At 43.2% G+C, this 23,175-nt stretch overlaps 2 protein-coding genes across 2 annotated transcripts; one reads left to right on the top strand and one right to left on the bottom strand.

The window, feature by feature from the left end:
• Window positions 1-1,132: 1,132 nt before the first annotated feature.
• Window positions 1,133-7,878, bottom strand: tmprss4b (transmembrane serine protease 4b). Its single transcript, XM_062535991.1, has 12 exons — window positions 7,752-7,878; window positions 7,363-7,500; window positions 6,487-6,642; window positions 5,970-6,096; window positions 5,201-5,323; window positions 4,567-4,610; window positions 4,222-4,384; window positions 3,627-3,793; window positions 2,495-2,590; window positions 2,234-2,376; window positions 1,984-2,133; window positions 1,133-1,517 (listed from the first exon to the last, which is right to left on the bottom strand). The coding sequence occupies exons 2-12, from the start codon at window positions 7,496-7,498 to the stop codon at window positions 1,509-1,511; spliced, it is 1,314 nt and encodes a 437-aa protein (XP_062391975.1). The 5' UTR covers window positions 7,499-7,500; window positions 7,752-7,878; the 3' UTR covers window positions 1,133-1,508.
• A 2,284-nt stretch (window positions 7,879-10,162) lies between these two features.
• On the top strand, window positions 10,163-22,745 carry LOC134079880 (transmembrane protease serine 13-like). Its single transcript, XM_062535995.1, has 13 exons — window positions 10,163-10,288; window positions 12,661-12,817; window positions 13,965-14,072; window positions 14,931-15,059; window positions 16,526-16,652; window positions 17,271-17,369; window positions 17,772-17,815; window positions 18,119-18,281; window positions 18,716-18,888; window positions 19,406-19,504; window positions 20,526-20,668; window positions 22,362-22,514; window positions 22,623-22,745. The coding sequence occupies exons 1-13, from the start codon at window positions 10,274-10,276 to the stop codon at window positions 22,635-22,637; spliced, it is 1,425 nt and encodes a 474-aa protein (XP_062391979.1). The 5' UTR covers window positions 10,163-10,273; the 3' UTR covers window positions 22,638-22,745.
• Window positions 22,746-23,175: the final 430 nt, after the last annotated feature.

The following is a 23,175-nucleotide window of genomic DNA, read 5'->3' on the forward strand; positions in this document are numbered from 1 at the left end:
AGAAATGTCTGAAATATTGAGAAAAGAAGAATGGTACACATAAAATGGTTGCCAGCAATATTGAATGTTGTTCATTGTGACATGGCGAATGGCAAGGCCCACTTCACTCAGGGCAGGGTGGAATGACTGTGTTAGGGTACATGCCTTGTTTCTGTTGATTGTTCACTTGTGTGCGAGATTGTGTTACGTAATGCAAATGATCTGCTGGGTGGCCACGTTTTGAGTCGGTGCCCACAGTATTCTATTGCACTTTAGACAACGGAATGTTCTCAAACTTGAAGTGTTCTGTATCTATGGAGGCTGCTGTTGCTGAATGTTGAGTCCATAAATACAGTAGATCTATTTTACCAAACTGTGAACATAACTGTGACTGAGTAGACACCATAACATCAATGCAGTTGAAAATGACAATAACTCAGCTCTGTGTTTCAAGATGGGATTTGTTTTGAAATGTCAACTGTTCAAATTGAGTTGATTTCTTAAAAGCTTTGTAGAGACAATATAACCCAGATAATATAAAAGGGAAGAGAGGGGGACATGTCATGTTCAATCCTTTAATCTCTCTGTAAAATACAAGCATCCTAGCTCTATGATGCTATTCAGAAACTCGTGTCCTTTGTACATTTTCATTGTCAACCAAGGGGTCCAAGGATGGTTCTCTGCATGATCTCATTAAGTCCCTTCCGGACACATGCTAATATATTAATATACTGAATTAGTATATTAGTATGGATGAGTTTAGACTAATGTCTATTGATGGTCGAGTTATGCGTTTGATTAGAACACCTCACTTGATTAGTAACATTTAATCCAGATGTTTTTGCATGGTAATGCTGCGTGACCTAAAGGTGACCTTCAAAGCATTCTGACAGTCACACTTGATTGAACAGAACCAAAGCTAAACGTCAATTGATAGAAAATGGCTATTCTGTAGATACCAGCTAGCTAAATTCCTTGCAAAGCAGACAAATGTGCACATTTTTACATGCGCACATCTCCAGAATGTTCCCTTACATTCTAATATCCCAGGTGAGAGATTCCCAAAGCCCTGTCCCAAACTATGACCCCTTGGTCCATAACATGAAGTGGCATCCATGTGGTTCTTGCATTCAAAACAACACAACCATGCATATCAATTATATTTTCTTTATTACAAAAGCTTAAGAAATAAAAGTTTTGGATAAAATACAAAAGATGGTGTCACTGTTTTTTTTGTTTGTTTGTTTCTTTCTTTCTTTCTATGTGTGTAAACATTAAAAAAAGACCCGTACATTTAGTAGTGTACAGTACGTGCAAAGAGAAAGTCTGAACATGAAACAATATTCTTCAGATAACTAGATGAAAGTGGGATAACTATGCTGATGACAGTATGACTTAAAGACAACACATTTGGCAGGACGTTTAGTGATGGTGCCCAACAGCATGATGGCGATGAATATATTTATCCTTTAGATATGATCACCTGATGTTTTGAAGGAATGACTTTGATATACCAATTCTGGTGTTTGTCAAGCATTCTGAAAAAGAACAAGAACAAAAATACACATCATTATGAAAACATCTGCCTTAAAGCTACATAAGGTATCACATGGCAACAGACTCAGATGGAGGCGGAAACATGGCTGCTGCTATATGGGCGACTCTCCCGTCTTTATTCTAAATCGGCAGATTCAACACTTATGGGAATACCACGAGTTGTTGGCGGAAATAATTACACACGAATGAGCACATATGTCTGAAGGAATCAACTAAAAAATGTTTTAAAAAAAATGCGCAAGGTAGCTTTAATGGTCCATAGACCTGCACAGAACTGTACTGATGCAAGCGAAGCTATCACCCTTAGAACTCTGAAGTTCGCCTACCCAAAGCTGCCATCATTGCCCATATATGAAGATCCAAACATGGTAGCTAGAGCTCCTTATATGGGCAAAGCTGGGTCCTTTGTGTAGATGAACTTCAAAGGTCTAGACCAGGGCCTCTTACTTGGATGAGTGTGTGGATCCACTCGAGCACTGTGCTGACGTTGGTGTAGACGCCGGGTTGGTTGTCGCGGGCGCAGCCGATCCCCCAGCTGACCACCCCCACCAGCTGCCAGTGAGAGGTCAGGTACACCAGGGGACCCCCGCTGTCGCCCTGGGAAACAGCAGAATGGAAGTAAAATGGAAGTAGAATGGAATTAGAAAGAATGGAATCTGACTAGCGGAACACTATGCCCTTATGGCAAGAGGCATACCTGGCAAGAATCCACGCCACCCTTCATATACCCAGCACAAAGCATTCTGGGTGAGATGGAGGTGCCGTAGACAGATGGTTGGGTGCAGGTTCGCTCGTCAACCAGAGGAACGGTGGCCTTCTGCAAGACCGAGGCTAGCTCACCTAACAGAACAGATGGAAAGGAGCAGCTTAAAGAAAGCAAAAGGTTTCCTAGAAGGACATTGAGAAGGAAATGTACCCAAACATGTATCAATAATCCTCAGATTTCTCCTGGACATACCTTGCTCCCGAAGTAGACCCCAGCCAGTCACCACGAGTGGCTCTCCAGTCTTCAAGGGCAGAAAGTGGGGGGGCAAACACACTGGATACACAGAGTCTGGATGGAAACAGAGCAGCAAACTAATTAAGACATAGGGAATACAAGGGGCAGATATTTTAAAATATATTGAACTATATTTGTACGTGTCAAAAATGTATTTGTGAGCCGATTTCGAACATTTACATATATTTAGAAAATATATAGTGAAGATTTATTCCAAATATATGTTTGGTGTGTATGAGCCTGTATGGGCATGCATAACAATAATATACAGAAATGGGCACAAAGAAAAAAAGATATATATTTTAAGTGTAAATATATATATATACTTCTTACATACCGTACTCTATTTTTGGGCCAACTTCAAATATTTACAGATATTTTAAAGGTATACTATGCAACGTTTTTCAGTTAATCAATTCGTTCCGTACCGTTATATATGATGAAATGAGTCATTACCGGTCGAACGGTGTTTTTTTTGGCCGCTCTAGTGGTCTGTAGCGGTAAAACCACACTTGCAACTTCAGAAGACACCGGGCACGCACCCATGCTCTACTCCAGGAAGTGTCATGTAAAGTCTCATGAAAAGGCACGGCAGACTGACCGATTGAGGAGTTTTGTCAAATATACACGCTAAAGCTGTAGGGGAAGCTCTGCAGAGAAATATGCAAGCATAAAACGAGCGAAAATGAAAGCGAAACCGGCGATGAAATCGCCAATCCTGCATAGTATACCTTTAAATAAAAAAGTGAACATAATTTCCAATAATATACTGTAATATTTTTTTGCATGGGGAGCCACGGCTAAGCTGCGGCTGTGGAGCCGTTCATTTACATTTACCCAAATAATGACGTGATGACGCTACAAAGCCAACAGGACACAGGACACAACACAGCTCCCTAGACACGGTCAGTAGAGCGGGACCGTGTTTACATTTGCAATTACATGAATGAGATGTCCTCGTGACTTCGACTGTGAGCGATTTCCGGGGAACGAGGATCGAGGAAGGAAAGAAGGAAGGACCGATTAATCCCTATATGAAAGGCACCCTATGGCAGGCCTGTGAGGACAATCTAAATGTCTCCCAGCCCACCTGTAGTCTTCACAGGTTGGGAGAGTTGCATCAAGGCGATGTCGTAGTCATTCGATGTGGGTTTGTAGCTGCTGTGAATGATGATTCTGTCCACAGAGACGCCTCCGGATGACCCCATCTGGGTCCTGCCCAGCACCACACGCCAGTGGTCCACCTCCCTGGTCCGACTATACGAGTACATCAGTACGCATCAAAGCATCAGATAGCGAACGATATGGTACAGTATAATGAGGTAGTGGCATTGTTTTGCTATTTAGCCATCTAAACAGTTACTGTATCTAGTTATCTATTTAGCTAATCTAGCTGGCTTACCATTCCTGGATTTAACATTATCACTAGTGGCACGGATAAATGGTACATTTTGGCATGGTGGCTTAGTGAATATAGGCTTGGTGTCATCATGTAGTGATGGCAGGTGTGCTTCACCCTCCATCAAACAACCATATATAAACAAAAATGACTCAAGATCTTAAAAAGGCTAGCTAGTGTCAATGAAAATGCTACTGCGCTTAATGCTCCTAAAACTACCATTTAAAAAAACAAACATCGTTTCGTTTTGGGGAAGTCCTGACTGTTTCCATGAGGGTGTTGGTACCTGGTGAAGCAGTGTGCGGCGGTCACGACCCATCTAAGGGAGACTAGCGAGCCCCCACAGCGGTGCTGGCCCCTCCACTGCAGGCTGGCCTGCCATGGCCACTCCTCGATGAAGCTGTCGCTGCCGCCCACAATCCGGTCCTCACCCACCGCCGGCCCACAGTCTGGACCAGCCAGAGACACAGACGAGCAGGTCAAAGGTCAACCAGGAACGGGCCTTATGGCCTCAAAGTCCACATTTGTATTCAAATACATCAAGCTTTAGAAACAAGCAGCACATGCACACAAAATCTCTCTCCATCTCTCGGTGTCACACACACACACACACACACACACACACACTTACCTGAACAGGAGAGTGCAATGACCGAGCCAGAGGAGCAAGACTTCCTATAGAAGATGAGATGAGGGAGGGCCAAGGTCAAAAGGTCAAAAGGTCAGAAGGTCAGAAGGCCAGAAGGTGAGGATAAAAAGGAAATCAGCACATCAAACTTCTCTTGACCATACAGTACTGGCACATCACACTTCTCTTGACCATACAGCGATAAACGTGTGCGAGTCATCAGGGGTGAAATGATTAACTGGACAATCATGCTGGAACATATGGCTCATACAAACACAAGAACACGATCGCTGATAACAGGGTATACTGTACGTGACTTGCACAAATGTATTCACACATTTGCGTGTCCAGCCAGATTGTGCTCCATTGGTTACATTGGGCATTTTTCTTACAGTATGGACATTGCAGTCCTTATCAGAGGGTGGGGACATTGGGAGTCAGTGTCAAAATAATTACAGCTATAATATCTCTTGCAGCACTGTGTGTGTGAGTGTGTGTGTGTGTGTGTGTGTGTGTGCATGTACACGTGAGAAAGCAAGAGAGCGTGCACAAGAGAGAGAGGGTATTTTGGTCTTCTTGTCTGTAGATGTCCTCTCTCTCTCTCTCTCTCTCTCTCTCTCTCTCTCTGCGCTCTTACTTTGGTCCTACACCTGCGGGAGCGCCTGCAGCATGTGACGAGGCTTTGGCCTGAACCCCACTGAACGTCTTAGGCAGGTGGGCAGGCAGACGGTCCACTGGGACCTGAGAACTGCGTGGACTCCTTTTAGGAGGAGAGAGAGAGGGAGAGAGAGAGAGAAAGGGAGGAGGGAGGGAGAGAGAGAGAGAGAGAGATGGTCACTTCAGAGGAGTCTTGCATAATTTATTTGGCTAAACAGAGCAGTCAGCGATACATCAAACAGAATCAATTTGCCCCTACTGGTTTCCCAACATAGTTTGTGGTGAATTGATGCCAGTCATTTTGAAATAGTCATTTGAGAGCTGCACGGACACTGCCGACGTACAGGAACTTTACAAGGATGTGGAGACCAACTTTACACCTCCACTCTGTGAGCCATTAAATAAATGAGTCGTCAGGGTTCATAGCAAGACATGGGTCAGAGGTAGTCTGCTCAAGGTGCATTTTACTGTAACAGTGGACAATGATGAGCATGATAATTAGACCTCCGTTTATGAGACAATGAGTCATTTCATACCATGCAGATGATTACGCAAGACGGAGGTAGAGTGTGTGTCCAATCACGAGACACGAGACAAGGCACTAAAGCAATATGGGCACAGTTAATGTATAGAGTAGCCTACATGATGCATGATCGGAGCCAAAAGAAAATGGTGGGTGATTATTGGTGGTGTGGTGTGGTGCGGTGCGGTGTGGTGAGGTGTGGGTATATGAACAGAAATGAACTCACTCTGTGAAGCCTAGTTGCCGGCAGGTGCGTCGGGTGTGTTGCCATCTCCAGTTCTCAGCACACACATAACGCCAGCCGCTCCCAGCGGAGTACACCTGCAGCACCAAACTATCACTCACAAGACGGACTGCGCACACACACACACACACACACACACACACACACACACACACACACATGGAACAGAGAGAAAAATGGGTCAGAGAGAGAGAGGGGGGGGGGGGGGTATGGGGTTATGTAGACCAGTTTCAGAGGAAACAAAATGATCTAGGGGTCTAATTGAACCCTACTTATTTTAATCAAATTTATTTTGTGTCCTCCTGAACCATATTTCACCGCATTCTGTAAACCTCACCCGCCCTCACCATTTAAATCCTGGCCAGTACAGCACCGTATGTGTGTTTCAAAACACGTATTGGTATTTTCATGTACCGGTATGTGCATTTACTTCCACTAAGCGCAGATCTAAATGGGTGAAAGAGTAACCTCCGCTGGCGATCATCACACATGCACCTACCTGGGAAGGTGGCGTTGCTGGTGACGTTGGACACACAGTTGGCCTCGTCCTCTCCGTACCTGCAGTCGGCTCTCCCGTCACAGGTCACCTCCCAGGGGACAAAGCCCACAGAGCTCCGGCAGAAAAAATACTTCTCTGCAATTAATCGTTCTGCCACTGTGTGGAGAGGGAGAGGGAGGGAGAGAGAGAGAGGGAGGGTGAGAGAGTGAGAGAGGTAGTGAGAAAGACAGAGCCTTTTCTTGTCTGTCGATGTCTCAACAGTCTTCCTGCGGTCTATAAATTATCAGCGCTCTAACCTGCACATGATCACACACAGTCAAGAGTGTTTTCTGTTCGCAGTGGCACAATGCAGCTCAGTCAATTCGTACTATGCAGAGCTTGAAATTGCTTTTTGCGCTCACCCACCACTCATTCCCCCCAAGATTACAGGATCCTGATAGTCAGTCTATAATCTAGCCCAATTTTCTGGAGAGAAGCACTACGGCATGTGCATGAGATGGGGTAAAGAGGGAGGGAAACAGGAGCTGGCTGAGGGATTGAAAGGTTGGTCAATTAAAATAACAGAGAAAGAAGAAAGCAAGTAAGAATTAAGCAAGAGAAAAACAAAGGCATTCAAGGAGAGGATACCAAACAGTTTATTTTTTTTTACCAAACAGTATATGTTTAGGGGGTAGATAGCCGAGGAAAACAATGAAACTTTCAGAAAGATTGCAAAAGTGACATATCTAGTTCTCAAGTACTAAATCAAAGGCAAGAGAAACAAAACAGCGAGAGGGGAATAGACAATAGAGAGAGGAGAACAGAGAGAGGGGAAGAGAGGGGAAGAGAGGATAACAGCGAGAGGGGAAGAGAGGAAAGATGAACTGCGGAGCTTACGGAAGTACGCTCCCACGGCTAGCGCTCCCAGGATCAGCAGGACACATGATGCGATGCTGACACCCAGCTTCACCTTTGAACTCCGCTGGCTCTCCCGGAATGTCATCATCTTCCTGCGGTGTGTTTGCATCCCCATGGCTGTGTGTGTTTAGAAATGGGTGTTTCAGTGAGTGTCTGTGTGTCCAAATTAAAACTTTTTAAAAAAAGATCTGATGTCAATCACCATGAAAGAACTTATACTAAATGTAGGCCAAACAAGGTTTTTGTCACCTCATTTTAGAGTGGCCTTATAGAATATACATTTACTAGGCTACCTACAGCATGTCTGGGCACCCAATTATGATTACCACACACAGCAAAGCAGTCAAATGAACACATGATCTCCTCACCTTCGTGTTCACGTTTTGTCTGTGCCTCGATCCCTATGTTTGTGAACTGGTCTTTTTTTTGCGTTAATGAGTTTTGAAGTTGTATTTGAGAGTGAGGGAGAAACTTCCAGATGGTTTCCTCTCTCCTTGGTTGGCAGCCCAGGTGATCTTAATGAGCCTTGATTGGGGATTTGTTGCCATTCCCACCCTCTCAATGAAAGTTTGACAAAAATGCTGTGTTCTTCGGAACGATAGTTTGACACAAAATGGTAAATTGTGTAAACAATGATTGAGGGGATAAGGATTATTTAGTTTTTTTTCCATTAAAACTGTGTAAATCTATTGTGTGGCTTTTTTGAAAACGCTTCCAAATGAGGCCAGTAGTCTCTGGGTGCCTCTCATTTGGTCTTTTATACACCCTACCTTCCTTCCTCAATCCTCATCCTCACTGATCTAGATAAAAAATGATGGGGTGGCAACAATGGGATAGTCTATCCAGTGTTAGTTATAGATCAGTGGGAACGCCCCTCGAGGGCCGAGTATCGAGGATAGAGTTTGAGAGCCACCCTTTGAATGATTTGAATCCTCAAGCAGGAAATAAAGTCAAACATATATTTTGGAGTGTTCATGTGGCTGGGAAGTGGGAAGGTTCTTATAAACTCCCCACTTATAAACTCCCCACTTATTGACTCCCCACTTATAGATTCCCCACTTCTGAAGTGAGAGTGTTCACTATGTTGAGTGGGAAGGTTCCCACTTATAAACTCCCCACTTCCGAAGTGAAAGTGTTCACTATGTTGAGTGACGTCAAAACAATCCCCTGGGAGCTCTCCCGAAGCCCCCACTTTAATATGGGAAGTTCCCAGTTTAGGGGTAACGTGCACCCCTAAACTCTAGAATTCTCCCATTTCCCAGTTGCTCATGAAGGCACCATTAGCTGGACTCATGGATATGGAAAGTCTTCAAATAGGTTCCATGCATTAAAGGCTCTCTGTGCACTTGTTTGTTGCTGGTGGAGCCAGGTATGTTTGAACCTGCCGCTATTGTTCATGGAATTAGTGTCTACGGTCCGGTGTGGCACCAGGGAATCAGCATGTTATGAATTATGATGAAGAAAGATGTCTGCATGTGTTAAAAGTGCTATTGGGCAAATAAGATATTCAGTGTCGGAGTGAAGATGTGAGGAGCAGAATATAACAGAGGATGCCGTTACAACACAGTTAACGATCCACTGGAAATAGCGGAGCATAGGAAGAGCCTTTTGTGCACATAGTCTATTTGGCTAAAGATATTCTAGATTCCACAGTTGTGTGAAAACCTGACATGTTACTTAGTACCATTCAAGCAAACACCTAAATAGTAAGTAAGTAAGTCAATTTAATTTACAGAGCACATTTAAAACAGTTTCCACTGACCAAAGTGCTGTACATAGGATATGGCTAAAAAAAGATACCACAAAACACACATGTATAATATTTGGACATGTTATATAATCATGTATAATGATTTAATGCCTTTTGCAAAGTGGAGTTGTAGAGTCAAAAAGTTTCTGTCTGACTGATGTATGTCTTTGAAATATAGATGTGTGCCTTTCTTAGCTTTTAAAGCAAATACAATCATGTACTTAGCAGGAATGCCAAAGTGCCATTTTGAAGAAAAAAAGAAAAAATCTGTTTAACACAATTTTCCACATTTTCCTCCAGTCAATACAAGCACTTAAGATGACTCATGTTCAGTCTTACACAATACTGACGTTGATGGAGGGCCGTAGGAATGTTCTTCTGTCTGTGTCGTAAAGAGTCAAGCTAATGATTCAGTGTGATGTTCAATATATGGAGCAGAACAAGTATAGGAGCCAGCACAAAGAACAAGGACAACACACACAAGGCAGAGCATGCTGTCCTCTATCCTTGCAGCTGCGTGAACACAGTGTGTCACTGATAATTACCGTTCCATTCCCTAATCTTTCATAAAAAATAAAAAAAAACACTTATTCAGCTTCTGCCTCTAAGTGCTGTTTCCTTCTTTCCACTCACCTACAGTACATCTGTTGGACTTTGTGCACTTGGCAAAACACCTTTATGCCAATCTCTAACTGACTCTATAGCCCAACAGCTGACCATGACTCCACACAGGACAGCTTTGTCACAGAGCCTTTGTGTGCTCAAGGACTGTCTGGGCTGTTTCTGAGGAAACCCTTTGGTCGGCCATGCCTTTAAAAGTTCCAGGAACTGTTTGTCATCCATTTCAAACTGTGTGTGTGCACGCGTGTTTGTGTGTGCTGTGTGACATGTTGCCTTGTGAAACCAGTCCAGTAAAGAAGAAAGGGATGGATAAATATAGGGAGAGAGAGAGAGAGAGAGAGAGAGAGAGAGAGGGAGAATGGGAGGGAGGGAAAGGGAGGGATAATATTTTACCTGTCTGAGAGGTGCGTAAGTGAAGAGCCTGTGCAGGATTGGACAGGTGCACTTAGAGTTGTTTAACTAGGAACAGCAGTAAGAGTTAAAGCAACACCACTGAGAGTCAGCACCTAACAGCACCGTATGGCAGATTATCAGGTTGGTTTATCTCATTAAAAAACATTTGTATAGAATATTCTGGCAAAATAGTTATTTGTCCAACTTGGTAAAGGGTGTACAAAATGTGTTATGAGGAAGAGGGAATACCATTTGACTTGACAGACAATGGGAACTACTTTTATGAAATACTGAATGATAAGTGTGTACTTCTCTTGCTTTTGAAATGAATGATTATAATGTGACATTTTAGCTTTGACAAGAATGCTTGTTTAGTTTTGACCAGAACACTTGTTTCTTTAAGGGTTATTTTTAATGTTAGTGTTATTTTCATTAGACTGAACTGATAACAACTGATATGAGTGACATCATGATGATAGATTAATGTTAATTAATTTTAATCCAATGTTGACTGTGAAATGTTGGCTCAAGATGTTGTGTGACTGCGAAGCAAGTACACATTTCTCAGGTGCTGTGTATAATTACATTGTGTACTGTTTTTTGCTTAGTTTGGAAAGTGAGCCGAATGATACGGAGAACATTAGCACTGGACTCACAGAGACAGAGATATACTGTGATATGGTGTTCAGAACATGTAAAAACGGAGTTTCAGTAACATCTTGCTATCAGAAATGTGATATATGTCCCCCCAACAAATAACTAAAAGGCATTGTTGGACATACTGTACATACAAGGGAGAGAGAGACAGAGAGAGGGGGGGAGGGAGGAGGGAGGGAGGGAGAGAGGGGGAGGAGGGAGGGAGAGAGAGATCATGGTGGTTACCTACCTTTGTAGCCACAGACAGGTGTGTCACAGCTTCATGATTTTGAAACACAATGTTAAGCAAACATTTCACTGAACCAAAGCAGAGGAGAAAGAATTTCATGGATCTCGGATGAAGCAAAAAGGTGCAGAAATAGCTTTGGAGATGCAAAATAAGAAGTTAATAATTAAGTATAACACCTCTCTGTATTGAAATGCTCATCTTTCCTGACTTGTCCATGCAAATATGATTTGCATACCATTTGGGCTGTTTCCCCCCGTTGTGTACACAAGTCTATGGGGCACACTGCAAATGTTTGGGGATGTGTTTGGAAGCTCTTTGGCTTCATGTTCAAAATGGATGTTCCACTAAGAAGCTGTTAGTAAATAAGAATGTTCAGCAACGGTATACTGTACATACCATTCACATTTAGACTTTTAATAAATAAATAAATAAATAAAGTCTGAATATAAATCTGTAGGCCTATAGATATCTCCTAGGAATGTTACATTTGTATATGGTGATTATAGTTCACCAGTTCAGCTACAGACTAACTCTAGGGTTCCCCCCTCCCTATAAGGACTGACTTTACATTCACAGCCGTCCGTCTGGGGCCTGACAGTACAGTATAGCTGCATCCTGTGCTTTGGTTGGCGGACTAGTGTGTTATTATTAGTCAAGTCAGCACGAAAGGCTCAAGCTGATTCAGAGCAGCTCTCTGATCAAACTGTTTTAATGAGGACGGAGTATCAACAGTTGGGTGTGTAGGACGACATTGTTCCTGCGTCTCTTTGGCTGAAGGAGAAAATGTGATACAGGTTATTATGTCCTCAGAGGTTATTAGGTTAGCCAGTGTCACTATCAAAAATATGAGATTGTCAGAAGTGTTCAGAAGGATTGACTGAGTGATGTGTAATTTCATGTCTTCCTGGACTGAAACAGAGGGGAACAAGAGCAGTAAAGAAGGGGTTAAACCACGAGAGAGGCTATTTGATCAGCCTTCTTGCTTCAGTGATGTCATGCAAATGTGTCAGTGCAAATGCACATCTGTTTGAGCTCAGTATTAGGACGTGTTTTAGCATTGAGGACAAATGCCTGAATAAAATAGTTCAAAATACATATAAAGCATCAAACTTAATCACTGAAAAGAGAAGTGGTTGTTTTAGCATTTAAGTCCAGCAGAGCAACTCAACTATAAATTCTATAGTAGTATGTTTAAATGTCGACTGAAGTGATCATCTGGGAATCCTACTGATACTAAACAACAACAACAACAACAACAACAACAACAACAACAACAACAACAGCAACAACAGCAACAACAGTGACTTAATTCCTTAGCTTCCTGGAGGCACACTTAAGAGTTAGGCTTAAGGCCTCAGCCTACGGCCTCAGTTCCCATCCTGTACTGTATGTTGTGGTTTTAGCAGCAACATTCAGAATGAACAGCAGCCGTGTAATAGCCCGGCCAGCCCGAGATGTCTTCTCTGAGTGTTGGTGAGTCAGTGCTTTATGTCAACAGGAAACGACGTGGCAGCGATGTCCAGAACTGCATTCTGCACAGTTTTACGCTAGTGATTGACCCTCCCTCTCTCCTCCCTCTCTCCTCTCCTCTCCTCTCCTCTCCTCTCCTCTCCTCTCCTCTCCTCAGACTGATGCCCCCCCTCCCTACTACTCTGTGACAGGGGCAGCTCAACGCCCCCCTCCTTATTCCCCTGCCAATGGAGTGCAGGTGTGGCACACCCCCCCAACCCACCCACAGTACGCCCCACAACCCGTGGCCACCCCGGTCATCATCCCCCACGTAGGTACTGGACACCTTTCAGTCTTTCCCTCATGTGGCCTTCAAATACTGCCATTTCCCAAAGTTATTAGCCGTGGCTTATACATAGATTTTTTTTTTTTTTTCAAAATCTCTTCAGCTATCAGGTTAATGCACAGGGGCAATTTGAATGGTATTTGGTATGGTTTTGTTCAGTTTAACTTAAACAACACTATACACATAAAACACTATACACAATGTGGCTAATACACAGGAGATGACTGTAGTGAACATCCAAATCACTTGCTCAGCTGTCTGCTTTGACTGATTTGCTTACAGTTGATTCTGTTCCAGAATGAACACATGTACTGTATGAATAAATATATGGGATGGATGAGAAGAAGGATGGATACAAAGTTGGATGCAGGATTCCTTAATTTGTAGCAATTCTGTTTGCGCAATCACTGCATCTCTATGTTAAAGACACACTCAGATCTCATTCCCTCTTGACGTACTCTGAGAAATGTGCAGCTTGTGTGAAGTTCTCACAGTGTGTTAAAGACACACTCAAATCTCATTCCCTCTTGACGTACTCTGAGAAATGTGCAGATCGTGTGATGTTCTAAAGGCACTACCTGTGAAAACTAGAGTACCATGTGTACCACAGAGACTGGGAAAGGTTTGTAATATGTCATGTATTGAGGGGAACCATTCAACAACTGAGAAAGGTTAACTTTGGCCAGCAGAATCTACATGTGTAGCATAATTCATGGTTCAGTGAACAGAACAAAAGAAACTGAAGGAACATATTGTGCTAAAAAAATCATCTTAGTAAAGCAGTGTTCTCCAAATAACATAATCATTAAGTTGCCTTGAGGGAGTGTTCTCCAAATACCATAATCATTAAGTTGCCTTGAGGGAGTGTTCAATCTTATCAGCTACAGGAAAGAAAGCCCTTTATCTCCGTGGCTCGCAGCTTTAAGTCAATATGCCTTTGTTAGCATAATACACTGCACTGATTTAAATTCTGTCATATAAATTGTTTTTGAGACTAGTACGGAGAATCCTGAGGTATGACAACTACTTTGTTGCACATGGGACAGGCCCGAAAGTTCCTGGGCTGTTTAATGATTGTTTGTCTTTCTGTGGTCATGTCAGAAACCTGTTTCTAAAGTGTCCTTGTTCGTCTTCAGGGCCTCCGTCAAGGAAGTTTTCCAGAAGGGGTCGTGCTGGTTGCTATGGCGCCTCACTGTGCCTCATACTCACGTTTACTCTGCTAGGCATCGCCGTCTGGGTGGGAAGTAGGTTTCACATAAAACACACACCCACACAAGCACATCCATTCACACCATAACACACACCCAGGAGTTACATGAGTTTTGTACAAGCTCATTCATGTTTACTTCTCACTGCCCATACACTTAGCTTCTCTTTGTTGTACTGTTTACTTGTTTGTCATATTTTATTGTATTTTCTTTGTAGGCCTACTGCACTGTATTTCCTGCCCCACTATGTTAAGCCACCTTGGGTTTCAGAAAGGCACCATATAAATTCAACTTTTTATTATTATTCATTTTTATTGTCAACATTGTGTGAGAATCCCTAGGATACGGTTTTAATTGGGAATAATAACATACATCAAAGTCCCTCTGAGCTCCCAGAGAGAATCTAACCTGTCTACTGAAGCTAATGTTAACGGGTGATAGTAGTGGGGAAACCTATTTGTGGCACATTCATTGGCAAAGTTTCATTGTGAAAATAATTGCGCCAGTCGCAAGTTTTTTGTTAATTTGTTTCCCACTATTGTGGAAATCAGGAACTCGGACAGTGGTCTTGTGTTCCCCATCACTGTAGCAATAGTTCCTCTGCTTATCTCCAGCCTACAGTACACATACAGCCAGATCAAATCAAACTGAGTGAGTCCACAGGTTCCTCTCATCCAGCGTTTATACGTCCTCCCTCGCTCCTCGGGCCTCCATCCTCACTGATCTACATAAAGAATGATGGGGCGGCAACAATGGGATAGTCTAGCCCTTCTTCTATCTTTCTTTATGTAGATCAGTGAGGATCCAGGCCCGAGAAGCGAGGGAGGACGTATAAACGCTGCATGAGAGGGACCCCATGACCTGAGTCATGATGCCTTCTCCTGTCCATCACAGTGAAGTATGGCTTAATATGGCCGGATGACGATGACAAAGAGTCGTCGCCAACAGACACCTGCCCTGACCACACCGTGCTCTGCAATGGCTACAGCGACTGCTCGCGTGGAAGCGACGAGTCTATCTGCGGTCAGTACACTACACTGCACTGAAATGGCACTGAATGTTGTTCATGACGTTATTGTTAGAGCCCATTCCAGGCCATATAATGAGTCCTTATATGCAGATTATGAATACAGGAATAGAGAGAGGTCAGAGGGCACACACAGATTTCACCTACTATATAGCTTATTGTTAAAGGGATATTCCGCCATTTTTGGAAATACGCTCATTTTCCACCTCCCCTCGAGCAAAACAATCGATATTTACCTTGTTCCCGTTCATCCAGCCATTCTGTGAGTCTGGCGATACAACTTTTAGCTTCAGCCTAGCATAGATCATTGAATCGGATTAGACCATTAGCTTCTCGCCTGCTAGCTTCATGTTTAAAAGTGACTACGATTTCTGGTAATTTTCCCATTTAAAACGTGTCTCCTCTCAAGTTAGAAAGTGCAATAAGACCAACTGAAAATGAAACCTGCCGTTTTTCTAGGCTGATTTGACATGGAACTACACTCTCAACTGGCGTAATAATCAAGGCAACTTGCAAACGTACCATAGGTGCAGTGATATCGTACGCAGCATCTGAAAATAGTCCCCATAGACAACAAGCAGTAGTAGTGCCAGTAGTTTGCAAGTTGCCTTGATTATTACGCCAGATGAGAGTGTAGTTCCATGTCAAATCAGCCTAGAAAAACGGCAGGTTTCATTTTCAGTTGGTCTTATTGCACTTTCTAACTTGAGAGGAGACACGTTTTAAATGGGAAAATTACCAGAAATCGTAGTCACTTTTAAACATGAAGCTAGCAGGCGAGAAGCTAATGGTCTAATCCGATTCAATGATCTATGCTAGGCTGAAGCTAAAAGTTGTATCGCCAGACTCACAGAATGGCTGGATGAACGGGAACAAGGTAAATATCGATTGTTTTGCTCGAGGGGAGGTGGAAAATGAGCGTATTTCCAAAAATGGCGGAATATCCCTTTAACATTTGCATATATTTTTTAGGCAAAATAGAAGGAGAAGTTTGACTAACCACGAGGAATGTGACATTAGATATGGCTCTGACTTGATGCCTTCCCTTAGATTGACATTTGCACTTCTGTATCAGTTTATTCTAATGCGTAGCCTGGATGAATCCAGACAAACCTGTTAGTGAATTTGCGCTGCAAATTCACTCAAAAAACAATCCCATTGACATCTGTTTCCGAACTTCCTGCTTTTAAGACTTCCAGGAGTGTAACCCAGTTAAATTAAACCTCTAGATTCACCCAGACTATCTAATTATCTAATAGGGTCATGTTAGACATAATACATACTATATTATTCCTGCATTTATATCTAGTTTTTTGAGTAAACTATATCAGTTGAACTGTGTGCTGTTTCCTTGCTGTGTGATTATGCGCGTTGTGATTGGCTGAACTGTTATGTGTGCTGTTTCCTTGCTGTGTGATTATGCGCGTTGTGATTGGCTGTGGTGGCGTGTTGCCCTCTGCAGTGCGCTTTGGAGCAGGAGGCCAGCTGCAGATCAAGACGTCCACCGCTGGTGGCTTCCTTCCTGTCTGCTCTCAGGGATGGAGCTCCAGCCTCACAGATCTCACCTGCTCCCAGCTGGGCCTAACAGGGTGTGTGGACACACACACACACACACACACGCGCACGCACGCACACACACACGCGCGCACGCACGCGCACACACACACACACACGCACGCACGCACGCACTCACGCACGCACGCACGCACGCACGCACACATAGGCTACATCAGTATACAGACAGAGAAAGAGAGACAACATATAAGCAGGTGCACACACACACACACACACACACAATGTAAATACAGAGAGAAAGAGACAGAGAGAGATCATATCAACACACTATGTAAGGACACACACATGCACACATAAATACACAGAGATAGAGAGAGAGAAAGAAAGAAAGAGAGGGAGAGAGATAATATAAACACATAAACACACTTGTTTACACACACAGACACACACACACACACACATACACACACACACACACACTATGCATAGCCTATTGCTCAATTCCACACATACACATATTGTACAAGCTATAGATCAGCAAGATTCCATCACCAATTTTCCAACAGTTACCTTTTCTGTCTGTGTGTTTGCCTGATGTGCTGTGTGTGTGTGTGTGTGTGTGTGTGTGTGTGTGTGTGTGTGTGTGTGTGTGTGTGTGTGTGTGTGTGTGTGTGTGTGTGTGTGTGATGTAGAAGCCACACCTATGGGAGTATGGCGAGTTCACTTTCAAAGTCTCTGTCAGCAACAGATCCGAAGTCATCTGATCACATACAGGGCAGGCTTACAGTCAGGTAAGCACCAGTCCGCCCCTAAACACACCCCTAAAATGCCTAAACACACACCACACATATTTCATATTGGTCACATACCTGGAAACAGATTGTCCTATAAAGAAATGTGAAATCCAGCATAATTCTTGGTTCCAAAATCAAACACACACAGAAAAAAAAAAAAAGAAAAATATTGTTGTTGTAGTTGTTGTTGTTGATGATGAAGTGCTACATACATTCAAGGTGTTGTTGATGATCAAGTGCTCTAAATGCATTGTGTTATAGTTGTTAAATAAAATGTGTTGTTGTTGATGATAAAGCACTATAAATGTGTTGTTGTTGATGTTGTTGTTGTTGTTGACGATGACGCGTTATAAATGCATTGTGTTGTTGCTGTTGCATGTCCTGTTTCTCTGGATGTAGTTCCTCCTGCCCTGCCCAACAGACTGTGACCCTGGAATGCACCAGTGAGTCCTCGGCATCTTTGTACATTAACACAATACACATAAGACATAGATGAGGCGCCCTTTTTAAAAAAGTGTTTTTATGAACCTTTTGACTATTAGTAAAGCTGATGACAGTTTGATGGCATTTATGTGTCATGACTGTAGAATCGATTTGTTTTGAGGTCCACCAGGAATGTTGTGTGGACATTTGAATAAAGACACATTTTATAGCCGTTCTTTTCCCTCACCCCAAACTGCCCTTTCATTCTCCATATCCAACACGCCTTCATACCTCTCTGCCCCCTCTCCTTCACTATCTGTTAGACTGTGGGCAGCCGCAGTCCTCCTCCAGGATCATAGGGGGCGAAGTAGCACAGCTGGGTGACTGGCCCTGGCAGGTCAGTCTGCACTTCCAAGGCTTCCATACCTGTGGAGGGTCCCTTATCTCCCCAGATTTTGTGATATCAGCTGCCCACTGCTTCTCCAGGTTTGTCATCATTCATGTGAAACACAACAAATATATAATTTTCTTTTTTAATATATATTTTCCCTCTTTATTAATTTGCCCAAAGACAATATCTAAAGATCTTTGAACAAATCACAGCTGAAATAAACAATACAAATCACTGTTATAATTGGCTATCACCTGCATGCCAACATGTTCTTACTGAATGACAGAAATGGCATTTTAAGTTCATTCAATCTATCGTTCTTAACAATTGACAAAAATGACACATTTTATGTGACACAGCATTGCTGTTTATTTTCTTTCATGAAACTCTTTTACACCTTTGCCAGACTTTGGCAAATAGCTGCATTTGCTTTGGAGACCGCTCCGATCTCTGGACAAATAATGGGTTGGCTGAGGGGCTGGTTACACTATTATGTTCTTATCAGCCCACTGTTTACCATGTTCCACAGTTCCTCGGCCAAGTTAGCCAGTAACTGGCGTGTGTACGTGGGCACAGTGTCTCAGCTGGCACTTTCAACGTCCTACCTTGTGGAGACGATCGTCCTCCATAAGGACTACAGCTCTCAATCCAACGATCACGACATAGCCCTGCTGAAGCTCAGACGACCTGTGTCTACATCTGGTCAGTACACACACACACACACACACACACACACACACACACACACACACACACACACACACACACACACACACACACACACACCTGTCCAACAGAAACTACTATTTAGCTTTGGGCAAAACGGAACGGTTTCACAAGAGTATAACAGTTGTCATCCTAATGCTTGGATCAACATTAGCACATGTCAGTGATATCGTCAGTTAATAGACTTAGTCAAAGCAGGTTCATGGGTCAATCCAACATACAAATTGCCTATAGGCCTTTTAGGCCTGGGATTGCCTAGGACAGGACTACTCCCATTACCCCTCACCCCACCTATAGCCTACTCATCTCTCTCCATCCCTCTCAGAATGGACAAATAAAATAACATTGATTGCAAATGACTGTTCTGTACACACAGTATTTGGTAGTGATAGAGGCTATCAAAGCAGGATAGGTCTGTACAGCTAAATATGGTCCAATCCTTACTTCCTGTCCCCTGCAATGCCTCTAATGTTATATTTATGGTGTCTTACAGAAAATGTTCAGCCTGTGTGTCTGCCGGTTTTTAGCCAGACTTTTGCTCCTGGAACAAGATGCTGGACTACAGGGTTCGGAACTACAGTCCAAGGTGCCGGTAAGTCAACTTCTGAGCAATCTATTGGAGAACATTTTGGAAATTGTATGGTGAAAGACATAATAATGTTCTTACATGCATCATGTTTTCTCATCATTCTTGTTCATCCTTGACCTGTGGTCAACTCTAACTTAGGAGAAAGGCACAATAATGTTCCGGTTCATCCTTGACCTGTGGTCAACTCTAACTTAGGAGAAAGGCACAATAATGTTCTTGTTCATCCTTGACCTGTGGTCAACTCTAACTTAGGAGAAAGGCAGCCACAAAGGATGACTTGGAGATCCTCACAGACAGAGATAACATAAAAGATGACAAAATCACACCACTTTTATGTCACGTACAGAAATGGGGAATGACGGGGAAAACACACAAGAGTGTTGGTTGACGCCGAATAGCCATATTCATGGCTTTCACCAGGTCCCTTTCCACAGGTGTACTTATCAAACACCATACCGTCTGCATTCATAATCTAGGTGCTTGATCGTATAGTGGAAAGGACTGCATTCATAATCTAGGTGCTTGATTGTATAGTGGAAAGGACTGCATTCATAATCTAGATGCTTGATTGTATAGTGGAAAGGGACCTGATGAAACCCACGTCCTGGAGAAATGTCAAGGCCTGTGCCCACGTTACCCTGTGGTGAATTTACTGACACAGATAGAGATAACAAAACAAACAAAAAGTGCTATTGTCATTCTGATTGACATTCTGTAAACAGTCAGTGTTTTCAGCTAGTTGTGGGTTAGAGGAGAGATTCATTGAGGGGTCAGAGAGATAGTCATGATAATGAGTGATATGTTAACTGGCCTACAGTACGTGGATCCTTACATGCCCAGGCAATGAGGTCATTATGGTGAGCAACTACAGGCTGAGTTGTCTGTGCGTTTCCTTGAAACCTGTCCCATAAGGAAGAAAGGGAAGGAAAAACAAAAGAGAGAGAAGTAGAGAGAAAGCGAGCAAGGGAGGGATAATATTTTACCTGTCAGACAAGTGCATTTAGCGTTTTTTAAATTCCTTCAGTGAGCGGCTCCACCAGTCTGATGGAGGTGCCAGTGGACATCATTTCCTCCAGTGACTGCAACTCCTGGCAGGTCTATGACGGCCACATCACCAACAACATGCTCTGCGCAGGGGACCTGGACGGAGGGAGAGACTCCTGCCAGGTATAGCTGCTGATGGACACTGTGTGCCATTGTGTGTGTGTGTGTGTGTGTGTGTGTGTGTGTGTGTGTGTGTGTGTGTGTGTGTGTGTGTGTGTCAGAATGATGTTTGTAATTCGATTTGATGAATTTGATGGGCAGTGGATGCAGACCCTTTTCCAGAGAACACCAGTGTGTTCACACTTGTATGCATACCACATTTTGTATACGCAAATACTCAGTTTGTTATTTGGGGCTAAAAGTGACTAGCCTGGCCCTGCCCACCTAGATCTTCTTCCAGGGAGATCTAGTCTGGTAACCCATAGTTCATAACCATTTCCCTCAGACAAGAAACATGTCAGGCCAATTGGTAATTGGTAAGGCTTGTAACTGGTAAGGCTGGTCCAATTATTTCAAAGGCAAAGCTAGTATTTCATTTCAAATACTGGATAGGCCTAAATAAACTGTGGGCTAAATGTGGTCAAAAGCCAATCGTTAACGTACTTCCTGTCCCCTGCAACATCTCTAATGGTATTTCTATGGTGTCTTGCAGTGTGTCTATCAGTTTTTTGCTCCTCGAACGTTATGCCCATAAACGCTAGATGGGAGAATTTCACAATAAAATGTTCTCAAGCTTACACTACACAATATCCCTTTAATGACTTGTTAAAGAGTCACTTCACCCCATAACTCCACCCACTTCACATTTCTGAAAAAGGCTTTCAAAATGGGCAGGACGTTCTGAAATTTGGAGGGAGTGCAGTCCTGCTGCAGCCAATCAACCATGGTGATTTCGTGTCAGTCTGGGAATGAGTAGGCGCGTTCAAGTTGGCTGCGCAGCACAAAAACTGCGCAGCACAAGATGCACGTGGTTAAAAATCTGTCCACGATGGTCTAGATGGGCGTGTTTTCGACTCGGCAGTCGGTATCACATGGCCTCAACTTATCGCGGGAGCAAGGCGTGGCCAGGCGGCTGCTCCGCAAAAGAGCAGCCGCTCTGGATGTACTGCGGAGCGCAGCAGAGTCTAGACCCAGCCTTCATGACGTCAGGTCTTTGCCCTAATTGGCTTTTACATCCCTGACGTGTGTGCAGGTGTTTAGATGCCTCCTCATATCCACAAGAGTCCGTGCGGGTCCGTGCCTCGTGATTCGTCACATGGTCAAGTCTAGACCACGGGAAGTAGAGAGTGTACAACTTCATAGCAGCGTTTGTATCCTTGCCCCTGCTGCCGCCGGCAAATCTCGCTGCTGCAAAAGGTCAACTTGAACGCGCCTATTGCTACAGACATCACAGGGAGGCTAATCAGGGCAGCAGGTGTTGGGGCGTTTCATTCCTAATTTGTAACGACATGGTGACGTAGTGTTGGACGAGAAGTGCAGGACAACGTCAGCATTCCAATAGTATTTTGGACCAACATGCCATGGCATGTTTCAACCTGTAGAAGGCGCGGAGAACAATATCTCCAATACAAAATCATACGACATAAATGCCTCCTGGATCAAGACGGTGATACAGATCACTCCCAAAATCAAAATCCATCCATAACTTTTTGAGTTATTTTGCTAACAAACAAACAAACCCTGATGAACACATAACCTCCTCCACATGTGATCATACTGCTTACACGGCACTGCCCGTTCTGTCTATTCTAGGACACTGTCTATTCTAAGCTTTGTCTGAACACTGGAGTGTCTTGTTTGTCTTCTGATGCTACAGGGGGACAGTGGTGGTCCACTTGTGTGTGAAGACAGAGGCAGGTGGTATCTGGCTGGCATAACCAGCTGGGGAGAAGGCTGTGGACAGAGGAACAGGCCAGGGGTCTACGCTAAAGTCAGCAGCCTTCTATCCTGGATCTACAGCAACACACAGGTGAGAACGCTCTCAGTTCCACATACACACGAAAAGCATATAGCTGATACATTTAAGATATCAATCTACATATGGAACCCTTGACTCTTCTGTTTTGTATCTTTCCAGCAAGAGGGGTCTTGACCAGTATTCCAGCAAGAGGATGCTTTTGTGGGAATGTAGCCCTAACATTTCTGTAAATTCCTTTTATCCATAATTTCAATATTTAAATAAACAATGCACATTTTCTAATTCTTGCAGTACTGTTAATCTACAGTGATGCGAGTATTTTTCTCTTCCTGATTTGTCCTATTTTTTGTATATTTGTCACATTTAAATCCAACTAATTTTAATATAAGACAAAGACACCATAAGTAAGCAGAAAATGCAGCTTTTAAATTATCATTTCATTTGTTGAAGGTAATGAGTTATTCAAAACCATGCAAAAACCATGTATTCATCACTCAAGTAAAAAAAAGTAATTTCCCCCCTAAACCTTTAACTGGGTGAACCATCCTTGGGTAACAACTGCAATCAAATGTTCCGAACAAATCGTTTACTTTAGGCCACTCTTCTTTGCAGAATTGTTTTTAATTCTGGAAGGTTTTCGAGCATGAATTGCCTGTTTAAGGTCTTGCCACCAAAATCCAAAAATTGGTTGCCCAGGCCCTGTAGCGTGAAG

The sequence above is a fragment of the Sardina pilchardus genome, chromosome 5 (assembly GCF_963854185.1).
Source record: "Sardina pilchardus chromosome 5, fSarPil1.1, whole genome shotgun sequence".
NCBI classification, from domain to species: domain Eukaryota; kingdom Metazoa; phylum Chordata; class Actinopteri; order Clupeiformes; family Clupeidae; genus Sardina; species Sardina pilchardus.